The following is an 18,399-nucleotide window of genomic DNA, read 5'->3' on the forward strand; positions in this document are numbered from 1 at the left end:
GATCCATGAGCTGAGGGTGAAGGGGTCGGGGTGAGTAACAGGTGATCAAGACAGGGCCACACCCATGCAGGCAGAGAGGGCTCTGATGAGGCAGCTTGGATAGGAGCCCAGAGAGGCTGGCTGGGCTTCAGGAGGCCTTGCTCAGTAACCCATCCACAGCCCCAGGGACTGCTGGCCCTGTTACAGAAGACTGCATTCCCAGGGGGTGCTTCACAGATTCCCTGTTCTCTGTCCACACCTAACGGCCAGGAGCCAGGACAGGGAAACAGTTGTGCTGACGTGACAGTGGATTTTGAACAATCACTGACCAGTAAGCAAGCAATACATAGACTGACATCCTGCCCACAATGTGCTGGACACTTTTCTCTCACACTGGCTCACTGGATCCCACATCTCGGTGAGGTAGGCAGAAATCACCATCCTCTTTTATAGATGAGAAAGCTAAGGCAATCAGCGATTCTCCATGCATGTCTCCTCACAAGCAGCATCCCATCACCTGGGAACTTAACTAGGAATGCAAGTTCCTGGCCTCCACCCCAGACTCTGAATCAGAAACCCTGAGGGCGGGGCCAGCAATCAGTGTTTTAACAAGCCCTCCAGGTGATTATGATGCTTGCTAAAGTTTGAGAACCATTAATCTAGACTAGAACAGTGTTTCTCAGAGTTCAAATTACCTGAAGATCTTGTTAAATTACAGATTCTATTTAACGGTGGAGTAGGGCCTGATGTTCTGCATTTCTAACAAGCTCCCAGGTGATGGGGATGCTACCGGTTCTCAGGCCACCCTCTCCATAGCAAAGGTGTAGTCCAGGACATCTATGTGACGGCCTCCTTATTAAGTGAGAATCAGAGCCCAACTTCTCAGCTCCTCTCTCAGAACAAACCTTACTTGACCCACTTTCAAGCACCTGGGGCAAGCCCTTTAGATCGGCTGATTAACTCCTGGCTCTTGCCATCAGACATTTCATTCTTGCTGCCAAGAGCCAGGGGAGAAAAACTGGCATGCCATATCTCAGAACTTGATAGAGCAGAGGGTACATCTCTGTTAGGGAGCTGCAAGAGGTCTTCCTGTCACGGCAATGCCTGCTCCCTTTAAGAATACTGTTAAGATCAGGGCCTCGGCTACCCACACAGCACTCACCACACTATTCCCTCCAGAAAAACACCTTCCTTCTGTCCAAATGAACCAAAAAGCAAGACTGAATACCTCTCCTATGAAGACTTCTTGTTACAGACACAAGCCAAGAGCCTATCTGGTCTATCTCACTGCCTCAAGTCCTGAAAAAGGCCTAATACTGGCCACAAACCTGGAACAGGATCACAGCAATTCCTGCAGTAACCTGAGGCACCCAGCTGAGGACTTCTCCCCAACATCACCAACGACCACATTCCATACCACCACCCACAACTTCCTTTAAGGCCTGACCCTGGCATTGTTTCTCTAGTCATGTAAAAGTAGACCCTAGCAAAATGGCACATTGCATCCCATTCATAATCAATTGCTGACTCCTCCATCCCCACCTACCAACCAATCCCTTTCAGTTGACCATTTGGTCTTTCATTCAAATGCTGTTAGTGGTGGGGAAAAAAACCCCGTGAACAATGCAGACATAATCCCTGGACTCCATTTCCAACACCGCAATCTCAAGCCATGGCTCTTGGTTTGCATGGCACTTTTGGTGAGCAAGATTACAAGCTTTCTAGCAAGTTATCCTATCTACCTAACCATCATTACCTACCTCCCGCAGGCCAGTGGCCAAAGTTGATCAAACAGATCCAGAGGAATAGCCTCCTACATCACCACTAACGAACTCACCTATATCAGCTCTCCCTGATATGGAGCTTCAGCTCAGAGCACCCCATTTATAACAACCATAGGTTCTACACGCCACTCCTTACCCAATACCTTAGCACCACTGACTCCCAGGGGCCCACTCATATCCACAGGAGCAATGAGCTACTTAAAAGCACGGTTCAAGCTCATTTCTTTCCCAGCACATCTAAGGGCTGCAACACATAACTTCTCTCTGTTCCCATCATCACCACCTGAGTCCAGCCCACTAACATTTCTTTCAAATAATGCCTCCTAACCAGTCTATTTTTAACCCATTGGACACCTTCCCCTCTTTTCCCATGAACTCTGGCTTCCAACGTCTATTTCTGTTTCTTCTCTCCCACTCCACAATACATTCACACTTCCTATTCTAACTCACCAACCTGGCCCCCAACATCACTGTGGACTCTGCATGCTCCTTTCCTTTCAGCAACTTTGGCGTCTCCAACTACAAGCCTCTGCCAGCATTTAGCCTATAGAGCAGCCTTTGGCTGGAAGGGCCTCCCCAGGACTAGACACTGACCACAGCGCGAGAACAGAAGTGGAGCGCTCATGAAACAGATCAGTTTTGTTGCCCGCAGACCAAGATCCCCCAGTGGCCAACTCCATACAGGGACAGGACAGAAACGGCAGCCCATTCTGAGATACCTCTACTTCAGATTGAAAGCTTCCCCATTGCCTGTCTCTCCCTCCAGAGTCTACTTACCTCCTTTCTGATTCTCCTAGCGCCTAACAGGGCTTTGCCTGTGGCAGCGCTCAGTACACACAAACCCTTCTCTGCTTTTCCCAGCCTGTTCCCCTTCTGCTGAAGACCTGCCAGCCTGGGGGGCTCGTGTCAATCTGGGAGCACTCTTATTTCAGGCTTTCAGACAATGACTCAATTTTCACAGCTAGAGCTCAAAACTCATCACATAAATGTATGACTGTGGGGGGCTTTTTAAGTATTGTGAATGCCCAGGAAAAAAGAATAAAAAATAATCACCTGAGTGACATCTTAATCAAAATGATGCAGGATTCTTTTTCCCAGCAAGACACAGAGATGGAGAAAGCATCTCCTAACATCAGTTTCCTCATGTCAAACAACTGAGCTCAGTCTAACAAAGTAAGAAATGTAATCAATATTGGGGAGAGAGAAAAACAAGACCGGATGGGGCAGAGGGAAATTAAGCCTATGGCCTTACCCTAACCAACTCCTTTGGATTTCATCTCCCCGCCAGCCCTTCCCAACCTACTGGCTCTCCCTCTATGGCTGTGTACCCGTTGCTGCTGCTTGGAGGGGAAGCTCAGCCCTCACCTCCACGCCTTCCAGTCAGTCATCTCTGCTGTAGCAAGTCTTCTCTTGTTATCCAGGCCTCCGGCCCCTTCATTAATCCTTCCTTCCCTACAGTTTATGTTTGCAGGGTATGAACCTCCCTGGTCTATAGAAGGTGGGTCTTCTCAAGGGATGCCTAGCAGATCCAGATCCAAATTGCCAGTACTTTTGGGGGTGGGGGTGGGGAGTCCTGTCATTCTCTAGTCCTTGCCTCTCTCTAGAGACCTTAGCAGCCCAACTCAGTGCTTTCTTCAGTGGCAAGTGAGGTATCAGATTAGCCCTCCGGAATGATGCCTTAGGGCCACAGCTCACATATTTCTATGTTGACCCTCACCCTTTCTGCCCACACTTTATTGGCTAAAATTCTCTTAAACCTCTTCTAGTCTTCGTACTCTCATTCACAGCATCCTTGTATAAGGATAAGACCTTATAGCTTGGATGTGAGAAATACCATATAACGGATACAGATAAACCTACTGACCAAATGGTGAGATATCTGCCAGGTTTAAAGTCTTCATCCTCCCTCTTCTTCATTTTTAGTATTCCCACAAACAAGCCTGCAATCCAGGCCAGTTTTTTTCAGACTTAGGTCAGTTCCTCCTGGATAACTCCATAAGCATCTTCTGTCATCCCTGCTACAACAATTCTGACGCGCCTCAGGCTACTTGGCCCTCTCTGGTCTCCTAAATTCCTTACCAGGAAGGCTATTCGACACCTCCCCCACGTTGCAGGGTTAGCAATCCCCTCCTTTGTGCCCCCATTGTACCAAGTACTTACCTATGTGATGGCACTTATCATACTGCTAAACAGTGTCTACCCTCTTCAACTACGAGCTACTTGAGGGTAGGGGCCATTTTCTACTAGTCTTTACATCCCCAGCATCTAACAGAGCTTGAAGTTGCTATCCAAAGAGTAAAAGGAAGCCTTTTCATTGCCTCTAAGGTGGTTACAGTGAGGTCCTCCCCATTCCTTTGCCGACTTGGTTGGTTTTGTCATGTCCAACAAAAACCTTAAAAGGCAGCTCAGTGTCACCGTTAGTTTATAGCCCGATTTCATTCACCATTTATCAATGGCTCTATTCTTTAGAGCTCTTCCCCACTACCAACCTTAGCACAGGGTCTAACAATCTGCATTCCAACAGCTGGCTCAGCCCTGGGGAGGCCACTAGGATAATAAGAGGCTGAGGGTGGGAGGCGGGGGATGCTTCCTGGTTTGCACTAAATTATGTGGGGATTTTGTTACCAGTGACCCAATGCTCCCCAAGGAAAGTTCCTGGTCTCACCCCCAGGGCAACTCTACTGCCTAACTACACACCACAGCAGCTTAACGGTATAAACCATGGGGGAAGGTAGAGAAGCAGTTTGAACAGGGCAAATAAACCCATTTCGATCATGTAACACCACCATGCATCAGTACTCCACTCAGGATGTATATTTTGCTTCTATTGTACATTGCTATGTCTGCTCCAAATAAAGAGTGCCCTTCAGCTTTCACATGAAGTTACAACAGGGCCAAGACCTGGACACAGCAAATGCTTGTTCCCATTCATGGAGAAGTAGTGAGGAGCCACAGTGAGAGTCAGGGGGAGCCCAGCCCTATGAGGGACCACCAGGAAACAGCAGCCTGTGGAGGAGGGGGGCTTTGGGAGGCGGAGGAGGAAGCCCCTCATTTATGGAGGCAGCAACAAGAAGACAAAAGGGCTTAGTGGGCCGCCCCATTCCCACCACTGTCACTGGCCACCGATAGAGGAATTCATTTATAGTGACCCTGGAAGAAGAGATGTGTTAAAGCAAAGATATAACTAAAAAGAAAGGCAATAATTGGTCTGATGGGCAGGGGACAAATTATTCCAGGAGTCGGGAGCCTGTGCAAGAACACTTACGGCTCACACAGTCGTCATAACTCAGTCCCCTCAAGCATTTTGTGCTCTGCTTATGGTGTTAACTTTAATGTCTTAACATATAACACCATCCGCACTAACACAAAATACTACACACGCCAGATGAGGCTGAGTTATAGTTGCTATGGGAAGCGTAACTTTGAATTTCCTGATTTGGGTGCATTTAATCTCAACCATAATGTTACATTAACGTCGGTTTTGCATTTCATTTCCCAGTTTAGAAGAATAGCGTCAGCGCGTTTGCCTGTCTGTACAGAAAAAAAAGTGCAGGCTGACTAGGGCTACAGGCAGACAGACCACAACCCACCAACAGGCCACTCCTGCTGAAAAGCTGGGCCTGACCCCTCCCACTTGGAGAAGCTGTGACCAGGACAAGTGAATGGGGAGGGAAGGGTGGGTTCTTTTTCTAGGGAACTGCCTTTCTGTCCACTTGGATTGTGCAGGAACCAAGAGCAGAAAGAAAGAGAGGAGAGAAGCTAAATACGGAGCAAGAGCAATACGTATATACTGGGAAGGGGAATGGGGGGGTAGGGGGAATCTTGCCTTTCAGCCTGGAATGGAGGAGAAGGAAATCAATATAGTTTCACACTTGTAGGGATCTTAACCAATTTCCCATAAAGTTTTCCAAAATGTCTCTCTCACAGAAGACTAAGAATGATGTGCCAGATTTAAGTCATATTGAAATTCTCTAAATACCTCTCTTCTCATATTATTCCTTCTCATGCCACCTCAGACCTCCCCCACTCCCTCCCAAAATAACCCAGCATCTGGACAATTTTCTATAAAAAAGAAACTCCTTTACTCATAGTTCTAACTCAAAATGCAGATTGAGTCTCTTTAAGGTTTCTTTCAAAAAAAAGCCCCTGTGGACAAAGACCAAACACTAAAAAAACCCCAACACCAAAGGTCATCTTTCTCCAATAGGCACTTGAATACAGACGAGGAGGACAACAGCTAGCAGGGATGCTACAGAGCAGTGAGGGAAAGCTACACCCAGGAGCCTGATGGGCGGCCAGAGAGAACTCAGGGAGGGAGGGCGGGCGGCAACCAGGCCCACCGCTCCCCAGAGAAGTAGAACTGCGCTGCTCCCTCCCTGGCTGAGGCTACTTCCTCCTCCCCAGGTGCTGTGGCCTGTACCTCATTTTCCTCACTTACATTTACTCTGGTCTTTTCTGAACACTGAGGTGGTGAGAGAACTTGCCCCCAGGTTAAAGATGCACAATTAAAGATCCACCAAAGCTTTCAGGCTGTGCTCCCTGGGCTTTAGGGTCACAACCACCATCATTCGATGCACATCCATACCAAAATGAGCAACACGAACTTCTGCTAGCAGGACAAAGGAGCCACGGTTCTCCCGAACCGGATAAAAACCTATTTCCATATTGATTCCTTTCTTCCTAAAGCAAGAAAGGAATCGTACTCCTCAAATTTAGAGTTGCTAAAGCATTTTAAAACACCTAAATTAACATTTAATTGAAACTATGCTTTCAAATAAAAAAGTTTCATATTCAACCAACACCTATTATAGTAACCTGAATCAAAACACATAAAACAAAATGAGTGCAAAAACCAGAAAGTGAAACCCTATTATTGGCAACCCGACCACTCCACTTTCATCCAGCTCAGCGCTTCTCAACCTTCCTGATGCCGCGACCCCTTAATACAGTTCCTCATGTTGTGGTGACCCCCAACCATAAAATGATTTTCGTTGCTGCTCTATAACTGTAATTTTGCTACTGTTATGAATCATAACATAAATATCTTTTTGTTTTCCGATGGTCTTAGGCAACCCCTGTGAAAGGGTCGTTCAACCCCCAAAGGGGTCGCGACCCACAGGTTGAGAACCGCTGACCTAGCTGAACAAAGCACAAAACTAAACAGCAAAAATGATGACATATGGAAAATACCACGTTTTACCATGTTTATAACCAGTATTGTTACTCACCCAAGTACAAAGGAGCTTACACCTGTTAGTTTTTCATAATGGCATTCCTTTAGGATAGTCCCAATAAGTTGACTCACGGAATTCTGAAAACCAGAGACAGATGAGAGAAACAAACCCCATGCCAAGCCTCCGGACAGGCCTTGGCCCAAAACTTGTTTCTGCCTCCTACACAACTGAGGGGTTGTGTAGGAGGCAGAAACTATACACACTCCCGTAAGAATCAGAAGTGTGCTATGCAGAGGCCTCAAGGATTGAAAGCTCCTGGGAGCCAGGAAGGAAGGGAGCTGGGATGGTTCTGATTGGCAGTCCCAAGCCCATCCAGGGAGGCAGGCGGACCTTGCCCACACAGTCTCTCTGCCAGTAAACAGCATCAAGCCATTCAAAGAGAGCACTAGGAAGGGCTGATCTAACTGCCACACCACATTCTAGGCCTTTTACTCTCTCTTTTGGAAGCTCCATCTCATCCCAAATCTCAATATTTCCTACTTCCATTTAAATTCTTTTCCTTTTTGTTCTTAAATGAAGAGCAAGTTATTATCATACTCCTTGGAACAATTATTTCCCATAACACGAATTTATTTAGTCTGGACAAGAAATCGGTCACTAAAATCATATTCAATTTCTTTTTCTCTTCCCAAGTCTTATTTTTGTGTCTCTAATGGTTTTCGTTCCTCTTATCTTGAGCTTTTCCAATTTCTCTACTGCCCTTGTTGACAAGAAGACCAAAGTCGCACAGAGGCTCTAATGAGAATCTGACCTATGATGACCTCAGTGGAAGGCTGCTGTCTTATCTGGGACTGACTTCTCCAATCCATCTTCCGAACTTTCTCTGAATCCTATCCGGATCCTGCTACCTGCAAACTTTAGGGAAGGTTTTTGTTTTTTTTGAAAGAGAGGGAGGCTTTAAGCTGCCACTAACAATAAGTCTCAAGTCTCTCCTGAGCTGCCCATCCCTTTCCCGAGACTTGTCCAATGGGTAATCCAGCAGAGCTGCCTGGCCCCAAACTCACCTTCCTACCTGTTGATCACAGCATTGTAGAGGCTTAATGAAGTAGAGATGCATTACATTTATCACTTGTCCTAGATCCACTCAAATCCATCACTGTGTCACAGCAAGAAGTTAGATTGATCTGACAGGATTTGCTCTTCTTCACAAACCCATGTTAAGTTATTACTCAGTACCCTATGCTCTTCTAGCTGTTCGCTGATTGATTATCTGACGATCAGGTCAAGTATCTTCTCTGGAATCACAGTAAACTAACAGGTCTATAATTTCCAAGATCATTCGTATTTCCCTTTTAAAGATAAGCAAGACAGCAAATGCTTCTTCCTGAATTCTCTAAAGCAACAGCTAATGCTTTGCTAATAATGAACCAGGGCAGCCAATTCCTTAAGTGCCCTTGGAATCACATCATCAGGGTTCATTGATTCTGGAGATAATCTTTAATCAGGCCCAGATCCTGGTAAACAGTATGAAGCCCTACCTCAGCCTAGGTCTGAAGGGCCTTGATGCCTAAATCTGGGAAGGGAGTTGGTGATACAAGTGATTTAAATCTGTACTGCATTATGTCATCAGCACTGCAATAAATAAATAAAAAGAACAAAAAATAAAAAGAACAATGCCCTTGAAAGAGAGATGAAAGGTGATACAGACAGACCAAATTGAGACATGAATCAGGCTTCACCTTTAGCAACATCGGCAGGACCCTCTGTTAGGACAAGAGAACTGAGCTACACAATTATCTGAGCTTATAATCTAACTAAAAAGTTCAGAAACAAACATACATAGGCTTGTGCCAGGAAGCAAAAGGCAGGAAATGCCGTAAGGGAGGTGCCAGGCGATCATGAGGGTTCAGAAGAGGGATGAATCATATGCAATAGGGATGTGTTAGATTTGAGACTCAGGTCCCACAAAGGCTTACTTGGCAATTGAAATTGACATCAGTAAGGGAAATAACATGGTGTATTAGGACATGGATCCCTGATTCCCAGCCTGAGACAGTCTACATAACCAAAATTCCCACATACCACCCAGGTACACCCACCACAGGGTCTCCAGTAGTTGGGGGAGGCAGAGAAGAAGACTCGACAGCATGGGCTGAGAAAGTAGGTGTGGCTCAGGTAGCTCCCAAGCCACATTCCCTTTCATCCGAACTTCTTTCCCTTAGGACAGTCTCCTTCTCCTGCTCCTGTCTTCCGAAGCCTCAGTAGGCCTGACTCTAATGCACCACGACTTTAAGGGAGAATAGGAAACAGGAGAGGAGAAGGGGGAAGGTAAAGGGGCTGTGGTATCTGCTTTATGGAAAACAATCTACTATTCTAAAGAAAGCACACCTTCCTGGAAAAAAAGCATCAATAATCATTTCTTATCTCTCACAGTTTCTGTAAGCCAGGAATTTAGGAGTGGCTCAGCTGGCCAGTCTGGCTCAGGGTCCCTCCTGAGGCTGAAGTCAGGTGTCCACTGTGACTGGAGTTATCTGAAGGCTGACTGAGGCCGGTGGATTCACTTCCAAGACAGCGCTGGCAAGAAACAGGACTGGCAATTTGGTACTGGCTTTTAGCTAAGAGCCTCAGTTCCTGTACACAGGTGCCTCTCCACAGCATGGTGTCCTCACAGCATGGTGGCTGGCTTCCTCCAGAACAAGTGATCCAAAAGAGCAAGCAGGCTGCAATGCTTTTCATGACTTAGCCTCAGCAGTCACACTATTCCGCCTTATTCTATTGGTTATATAGAATATATATATAAGTCTATTCTGCCTTATTCTATTGGTTATACAAGGCTAGCTCTGATGCAGTGTGGGAGGGGAACTACCAAGGGTATGACTATCAGAAAACAAGGATTGCTGGGGGCCATCCTGGAGGCTGACTACCACAGTATTTCTTAAAAGGGTATGCAGCAATAGCAGGAGAAGGAAGGAGGGAAGGGAGAGGATAGAGAAAGGATGGGACAGAAGGAAATATTTTGATTGCCATAGGCTGAGGCTGGAGAGAAACAAGGTGCCCAGTTCTCTCCAGAGGCTTCTCAGGTCTCCTAGCATGCCTGGACCACGTCCTGTTTCCTAGGCAGGAACTGTAGTGAATAGCTAAAAGCCAGGAAGACTTGAGAAAGTTCCTCTGGGTCCCAGAAAGCAAGGCTATCCCCCCTCCCTCCTTGCCCACCCCACCGTTTCTGAAGCAATGATGCAACAGTTACCTGAGGATGAATCTGTGGCTTGTCGCACGTGGCCTCAAAGTCCAGCACTAAAAAGTAGTGATACCTCTGGGGAGGGAAGGACACCATTGCTGCCATGGATGCGCCAAAGCCGTGGGCCGCCAGCTTTCTGGTGGATATGGAGCAGAACTCCGGAACACCACAGGGAGAAAACAACTGGGAGCCCAGCACTTTTCTTGCTCTTGAAAGTAAATATGAAGAAAATCGAGCTGCTCCAGTCTGTAAAGGTGCTAGCATTGAACATCCAGAAGCATCTAAAACTTAGGGGGAAAAAGTTAAAAAAAACAAAACAAAACAAAAAACAGAGAGCCTGGGTTACTACTCCCCTCCCACTGTGGCCTTGTTCCATCTAGTCTTCAGGGATCATCACACAACATGAACCACTCACTCTCACTCCCCAGTGTGTTTCTGGACCCCTTTTCTAAATCAAAGTATTCATTACTGAAGTTCAAGACCCTAATACTGGCCCCTGCAGCATTATGACAACTTGGAGTCTCCCAGAGCATTCTCAAAACAACATGCAACACTGGCCTTCATCTTTAAATGGAACTCTAAAAGTTCAAAAGAGAGGACAGAGAAAAATGCTGTACTCACTTCTCAGGTGGCAACAGTTAACATGAAAGCTAAGGTTCCCAAAGTAACATGAGGTGACCCAGTTATACAATCTGCCCTAGGAGTTAAGTAGACTCAGACAGGCTGCGGAAAATGCCCGAGACTCTCCCCTCAGCTCCATTACGAGCCATTTGCCCCTAGCTTTCCTGTCTGTATCTTGACATCTCCACATACCCTTCTCCCTTCTTCACCATGAAAGCAAACAAGGCCAATCACAGGGGAGCTTGCTCATGATATTCTGATTCCCCAGCCCCCAAACCAGTAAGTGGCACCCTGGGAAAATGAGTAGCGCCTGCAGAGCACAGCTGGCAACAGCCTTAGGCCTTCCCATTTGCTGCCTTTAGACTCACTCTCTACAAGAGGCCTTGAATGACTGCAGGACTTATTTAAATAGGGAAGAAAAAGAGAAAACCCAGATGTGGCAGTAATGGGAGCATTGCTAAAAGTCTAGTAAAGTTTTCTGAGTGAACATGTGCAAAAAAAATCCAAATGACTTTTCAAGTTTTCCCTTTAAATTTACAGAATGTCTGCTCCTTAGAGGGCTAACTAAATATAAAAATCAAAGCCTAAGTTTTACTCACAAATAACTCAGGCTTCCTTAAACACACACACACACACACACACACACACACACACACACCAAAGCAGAAATTTTGTTTTCCCCCCTTTCATACCAAATACTCAAATTCCCTCAAGTTTACCTCAAATAAGAAATCTCACTGCTCCATACAGAAATGGCCATAGTTTATGCTTTCTGAAGCCCCATTCCTAGAGAGCCCAACGCTTGCCTCTGAAACACTGCACATCGGCACTCGCTCCCTCACATAGGGTGGAAGGGGAGAGCAGTCTGGGAGGTCCAGGGCATACTCAAGGGTCATGAGGTCGCTGCTACCTGAGTGGACTCAAACAACACCAAGCATCACTCTTCCTGGCTGTCCCTGCCTCACTGAGTGAGCTACAATAACTTGTCTATATAGGATGTATGCTAGCTAGTGTTTCCCTATCCCTTTAGTGGGATTCCATGAGGATGCCGTGGAGCTAAGACCAAAAAGTTTTTTAAGTTCTTCATGGATCCTGCGTAAGCACAGTGCTTGTTTTCACCATAGCTCCACAGCCTCTCCAAAAATGTGTCCAAAATTCCTCAGCCCCAGGTAGACAAAAGCTGGCTTGAGTTTCATTAGGGAATCCCTTGGAAAGGCAAACAGGCTAATATCCCTTTGAAAGCAGGAATCCAAAATAGCTCTTCATATCACTCACTCCCAAGCCAGCAGTTCTAAAGGCCTTGATGAGATGGGGGACACCAATCTGCTCAGATTACATATTCTAGTTTGGATCCAAATTCCCTCAGGGCCCTAGAACGTTTCTCTAACCCCTCAGTCAGGCTATGCATGAGGACTTTCGAAAGTCTTAATGTTCTCTAATGTGTAAATGTAGTACATAAAGTGTATATATAGTCAACCAGATCCCATCTTCCAAATGCTACAGGCAATTAAGCATCGTGATTAAGGTGGGCTTCCAGGTTTGAATCCTGGCGTTACCACTTATTTGTCATGGCACCATGGGCAAGCTCTGTTATTCAATTCCTTACCTATAAAATGACAATAATAATAGCTCCTAATCCTTAAGTGAGAATGAAATGAAAGGACACATGTGAAGCATTAATGGCAGTGTCTGGCACATAAGGGCTCAATATTAGCTTCTTATTATTATTATTACTACTGCTATCCTATTAGGCTAGGCCCACCTAGTCAAACCTGGATCATCCTGGGCCAACAAATACAATTAATGCCTAAGACAACCTCAGAGAGTAAAGCCAATGTCTCCTGCATCCTTAGAATGGTCTAGACCTCTCATACAGCATGCTATATACGCCTCATCCCCTCCCATGGACGACATGTTGATTGCCAGAGGTACTCTTAACTGCAAGCCTTGCTTTCTCGCCTGATTTTTTTTTCCCCCCATGCGGGCGTCGAACCAGCAACCTTGCTGTTAAGAACGCAGGCTCTATCCACCTTTCTTGCCTGATTTCACCCATGTCAAAAAAACTTCTCTTGTAGGAAGTCTTGAGGGAAGACATTAGGAGCCCATGCCTTCACATGTCAGCAGTCACTGGGTTCTGTACTTCCCTCACTTCTAAAAACCAAGTTCAACTCAAGTCAAGAAACAGCCCCTCTTCCTCTTCCCTTCCTAAAAAAATCTCTAGAGCCATTAAATATGGTCGAGGACGGTAGATGTCAACACCAGCTGGAGATGGGGGAGCAGAAAGGTCTAAGGGTTAATATCAGAGCCCAAACAGGTGAGAAGGGCATCCATAGAGACAGGAAGGTGTGATGCAGAGTATCAGAGCCCATGTGGGTGTGGAGGGCATCCACAGGGGGAGGGGTGGAAGAATCTGATGGGGGGAGTCATTGGCAGGGTAAAAACAGCACCCAACAAGGAGAAAGGGCAGTGGCAACAATGGGAGATTAGTTACATAGAGGGATTAATCACAGAAGGGCATATATTAAGAGTAATAATATTAATGGATTATCATGCACTGAATAAAAGGGAAACCATGAGTCCATAGAGATACTAATTAATTAATTAGTTAATTAAAGTTTGATAAGGGATGTTCACATAGTTTGAAAGTATCTCCCCATAGACTGCTTCTTATTACAGGGAGTAAGTTTACACTGGGGAAGCCTGGCAGACAACGCCTTACTCAAGTGAGCAAAATGAACATCCTCAATAATAGAAAAAATCAAAATCATGCACCACATGATAGAACGCAATGAGAAGAACAAAACATCATTTCTGTGATAGTCCTGTCAAAGATGCATAACCTAAATCTAATCATGAGAAAAGATCAGACAAACCCTGATTGAGGGATAGTCTACACAACCAGCCTGTCATCTTCAAAAGTACCAAGGTATCAAAAGTACCAAAAGTATCAAGGTCATGAAGGTCAAGGTACAGTTACTGAGGTAAGTCTAGAGGTTAAAAAATTCAGTAACTAAATGCAATGCATGATTCTGAACTGGATCATTTTGCCACAAAGAACATTACTGGGACAACCGGCAAAACTTGAATGGGGTTTGAGGACTGGCTAGAGGTTAACGTGTCAACAGTGTTAATTTCTTGGTTTTGATGCTTGCATTGTGGTTAAGGAGGAAAATGTCCTTACACGTAGGAAATACATGCAAAATATTCAGGGTGAAGGGGCATTAGGTCGGCAACTTAACTCTCAAATAGTTCAGGAAAAAAATTCTTTATACTCTACTTTCAACTTTTATGTCAATGTAGTCTATTTCGAACTTTTTAAAAGTTTTTTTTTTAATACATATGCAATGTGGTTTAAAAAAAAAGAAAAGAAACCAAAAAGACAGTATATGAGGATGCTATCTCCTCATACTACACACAGAAGGGAGGCTGTGTGCTCTCTTCTGGCAGGAAGGCCAGCAAAAGCCAGCCCTCAAAGCATGAAGTCTCTATCATAAGAGCCCTCACTCAGTGTCCCCTTACTGGGCACTCCTGCCACCATTAGAGCCTTCTCAGAAAACACCCCTGCCCTCCCTGCAGTGGCACTCCACCTGTCTGTGTGCCCTCCAGCATCATGGGGATTTCTCTTTTCTGTGGTTGTTTTTAGACTTTAGCCACAAGTTTGCAGAACATAAGTTAAGTCCAGAATTTATATCATCAGCTGGGACTTTAAGTATCTAGTTGAAGGACAGAATTCCAAAGGAACGAACATCACAGTTTATGATGCTGTGTATTTCTGTACACTATCTTTCATCAGAGACCAAGATTATAAACATTTATTCTCAGATACCTTTTCGTTCTCCTAGCAAATTAATGGTAGTAAGTAGCCTATGGCAAGGAGGAAAATGAGTGATTCTCTCCTCAAAATGAAGGGACCAGCCCCCCAGTGGGGCAGGGGAGGGGTAAACAGGGACTGCCACAGGGCCAGCCCGATTTGGAGAAACAGGCCTGCGCCACAGCCCCTGGAGGATGGTCTCTGTGCAGAGTATTTACACAACAGACACCAATGGCTCCTCTGCAGCCATTACTGTTGGTCAGGTAAATAACGCATGTGCCAAAACACACATTTAATGAGGGAAATAATATGCCTTTATAAAAAGCCTCAATCTGTATTTACCTGAGAGACTAGAGAAGCACCAAATCACCAGATTAGTGGAACCACAGAGGAGTCATTCTGGTGTCTTGGGTAAATAGACATTTTATAGCCTTACATTACTGGAGGGGGGAAGGGATGGGGAAGGGAGGGGGAAGGGAGGGACCATCCTTTCATATCCACATACACAGGCCTGGGGAGCCTGGGGGATGGAAAAGAAGAGAAACCCATCATGAAATATGGGGTCTACTCCCACCTCATCTCCCCAACCCCATATACTTGGAATCTCAGGATGGGGGTGGGGTATGGGTTTATGACATCCCTGGGTTCAAGCCATTCCATTAAAAGCCAGACTGGGAAGCAAGGGATTCCCGAGAAACTCCAAGGCACCAGAGGCAAGTCCTGAATCCAGCTGACTGGAAGCACCTGAGACAGCCACAACTTCCCCAGGTCCCAATCCTGAGGCAAGTCCCTGTCCCAATCTGACCTATAGTACAAATGCTCAAGCACCTGAGACACAGAGGCATCAACAAAGAATATAGTAACACCTGTTTGGAACACACTTGGTCGCAGGCTCTATCTTAGGCAGCTAAAAACAGCCTGGGAAAAGTAGAAATAAAACGCATGCCATCAATACTCATAATCTTCAATCCAATGAATGCATCCTTACTGCCAGTATACTTTCTATGAAAATCAGACAATCAGAGGTGAAAATCTAAGAGGTGCCACAGTCCAGCCAGCCAGTGAAAATGAGCCCCAGGAAGAGAAAGGAATGCATAAGGTGCACACAGCAAGTAAGATTAAGAATAGAAACCAGGACTCTCAATTCCCAGTTCAGGGCCTCAGGCCACGGCCCCAACTCAAGGAGCAGGCCTCACCACCCGTCCAAGCTTCTATTAATTTCACAGTGGAGGCCAGAGGACTGAGAGCTCGGTCTAGTCTGCTGAAAGGTAGAGACTGAAACAATAAAGCTTGACATGGCCCTGGAGTTGGCCGAGTGGCGCGTTGGTTAAGAGCTGGCTTGGGACGCCAGCTCTGAGCAGCAGAACCCCGGTTCGAATCCCACATGAGGGCCAGTGACACTGCCCTCTACAGCTAAGATGGTGAACAACAGCTTGACCGGGAGCTGGGCTGCCATGAGTCGCCAGCGACGGCATAGGCTGCAGCCCCTGCTGTAGTGGGCTGCCATAAGCTACCGTGTGTGGCCAGTAACCGGTGTGAGCTGCCAAGAGCCGCCGTGAGTTGCTGTCCAGTGGCCGGCGACTGATCTGCCTCACCCAGGAAGAGCGCAATGATAATACCAACATGGGCCAGTGAAGTTACATTCTCCACAACTAGACTGAAGAACAAAAGGACAGCAACTTGTCTGTTCCCCTTCCCCAATTCCCCAGCACTGTTCTCCTCCCCCAACTCCCCAATAAAATCTTTAAAAAATAAAATAAATAAAAATTAAAAAAAAAATGCTTGACATGCCCTGGAACCTCTACACAACTTCCTGATGGCCCCAAAGTGGGATGGAAGCAGGAACTCTAAATCTGGGTCCTCACCTCGACAATGCAGTCTCCTCTATATAACTTGTCGCTCCCTTGGCCTGTAGCTACAGCTGCTTCTGCTCTGAGGCAGGGCTAGGAAAAGCTCACCCAACATGAGAAGCAGCTGCTAATCTCAAACTATCAGCAGAGCTAAAGTCACCAAAGACATTCAGGAACACCAAATTCCGGTGCCAACATCACAGGCCACAGGAGGCTCGCTCCCGCTGCCTGTCTCAGCAGGTCAAGGCAGCACACAAAAAGAAGTGACTGTGATTTGCCTGCAGTTTGCTATCCCGTCAGCCACACCCAATAGCTTGGGCAGACTCCACAGAGGGGCCAAAGCTGGGAAACACCTCTTTGCAAAGTCCTGCAAATCTGTTTGACCCCATCATATACGAGAACGGGCAAAGGCTTGTTTTCTAACTCACCGTAAGTAGGATAGAAATGGAGGGAGAGCAGGATATGGCACTCTCACCCTTTAAGCACCTCCCATGCTCTTAGATAGCATCTGACCCTGGAGGAGAGGCACCCAGAACCTCCTAAAGCCCTGCTTCCAAGATGGAGAACTGGTATAGAAACAAAGAGTCATATAGCTAGTTGTTAACACGCTGGTATTAGCCAAGCCTAGGTCAAATCCTGACTCCATCACATATTCTTTGTAATAATAGCTATAATAATACACATCTCTTAGGGGTTCAATTCAATCACACGATGTACATAAAGTGCTTTGCACAATAATAATGTTCAGTAAAAGGGAGCTATCATTAATAATTCAGAAAATGGGAAACACCATTTTCTGAAAATCTTCTATAAGCCAGGCACTATATTAGTGATTTACATATTTCACCTCATTTAATCCTCCCAACTATCAAGCAAAATGGGTAACAGTATTCCCATTTTACGTATGAGAAAACTAAGGCTCAGAGGCACTCACTCTCTGGGGCCCTGTTCTCCACCCCCATGTTTGAGGGCCCACATTTCCCCACTGGACTGATACCCCCAAGAGCCATAAGGCTAACAATGCATATCAACTTCAGTTTTTCTTTTGAGGTAAGATGTGAGTTTAAAAGTAACTCAACCACATGCAATAATTAAGTTTGTCCAAATCATCCAAATTTGTTTTCATAATAATATATATTTAAACAAGAAAAACAAACTGCAGCCCTGGCTACAAAAAGCAGAAACAGGAAGGGGTACCTTGGATTAAAACAACTGCAGCACAAGGAGCTCAACGCCTCTCCTCACACACAACTCCAGAAGAGCACGCCCTCCCAGCTGCCCTCCCATCTCACCGAGCGGAGGAACGGGCAGAGGGCAAGGTGTCAACCAGCTACTGCTCAGCTCCCCACGTGCAGTGTTTCCTTTTACAGATCTGGGCCTTGGCAAATGCTCCTCCTCATCTTTTGGAATTTTCACCAGACACCTTATTGCTCCTTCTTCAAAATCCAGCTCAAATCTCGCCCTTTTGGGAGCTTTCTCTGACACCCCATCATAAAGTTAATTGCTTAAGTGTGACCCAGTAACATAGTTGATCCTGATTTCATAACTTTTATCTCATTATATTGTAAGATTTTAGTTATATTTCTCCTTTTACCAGAAATTTTCAGGGAGAAGGTGGGAAGGATGAAAGGTAGCAGGTATAGCTATGTGTATGTGCACATGTGATTAAAAATCATATTTGACATAATTTCTGACTTGTTTTTTGTCAGACTCTTTAATGCATTTTAAAATTTCAAGTAGCATTAAAGAAAAACATAAGATTTTTTTTTTCCATCTAAATAGTGTATGAGCTTTAAAAGTCTGAGAAACACTGAGCTATAGACATAGATCTGTGAGAGCCAGGACCATGCTTTATTCATGTCTGTATTCCCAGCTCCCAGCACAGGGCCAGGCACAAAGTACGAGCCAATGTTTGCTGAATGAATATGCCCAAAGTCATGAC

At 45.7% G+C, this 18,399-nt stretch overlaps 1 protein-coding gene across 10 annotated transcripts in view; it reads right to left on the minus strand.

The window, feature by feature from the left end:
* Nucleotides 1-18,399, minus strand: part of ERI3 (ERI1 exoribonuclease family member 3) — a 137,761-nt gene that overhangs the window by 113,454 nt on the left and 5,908 nt on the right. For 5 of the 10 annotated variants that reach the window (XM_019643786.1, XM_019643781.1, XM_019643785.1 and 2 more), the window contains one exon: nt 10,185-10,462. The exons of 2 other annotated variants lie outside the window; for them this stretch is intronic. In XM_019643786.1, the coding sequence (XP_019499331.1) occupies nt 10,185-10,439 (255 nt within the window). In that variant the 5' untranslated portion in view covers nt 10,440-10,462. The remainder of the gene's footprint in view (nt 1-10,184; nt 10,463-18,399) is intronic. 3 more of the 10 variants (XM_019643782.1, XM_019643784.1, XM_019643789.1) reach the window with 2 other exon arrangements.

Source organism: Hipposideros armiger, unplaced genomic scaffold, assembly GCF_001890085.2.
Source record: "Hipposideros armiger isolate ML-2016 unplaced genomic scaffold, ASM189008v1 scaffold_82, whole genome shotgun sequence".
In the NCBI taxonomy this organism is placed as follows: domain Eukaryota; kingdom Metazoa; phylum Chordata; class Mammalia; order Chiroptera; family Hipposideridae; genus Hipposideros; species Hipposideros armiger.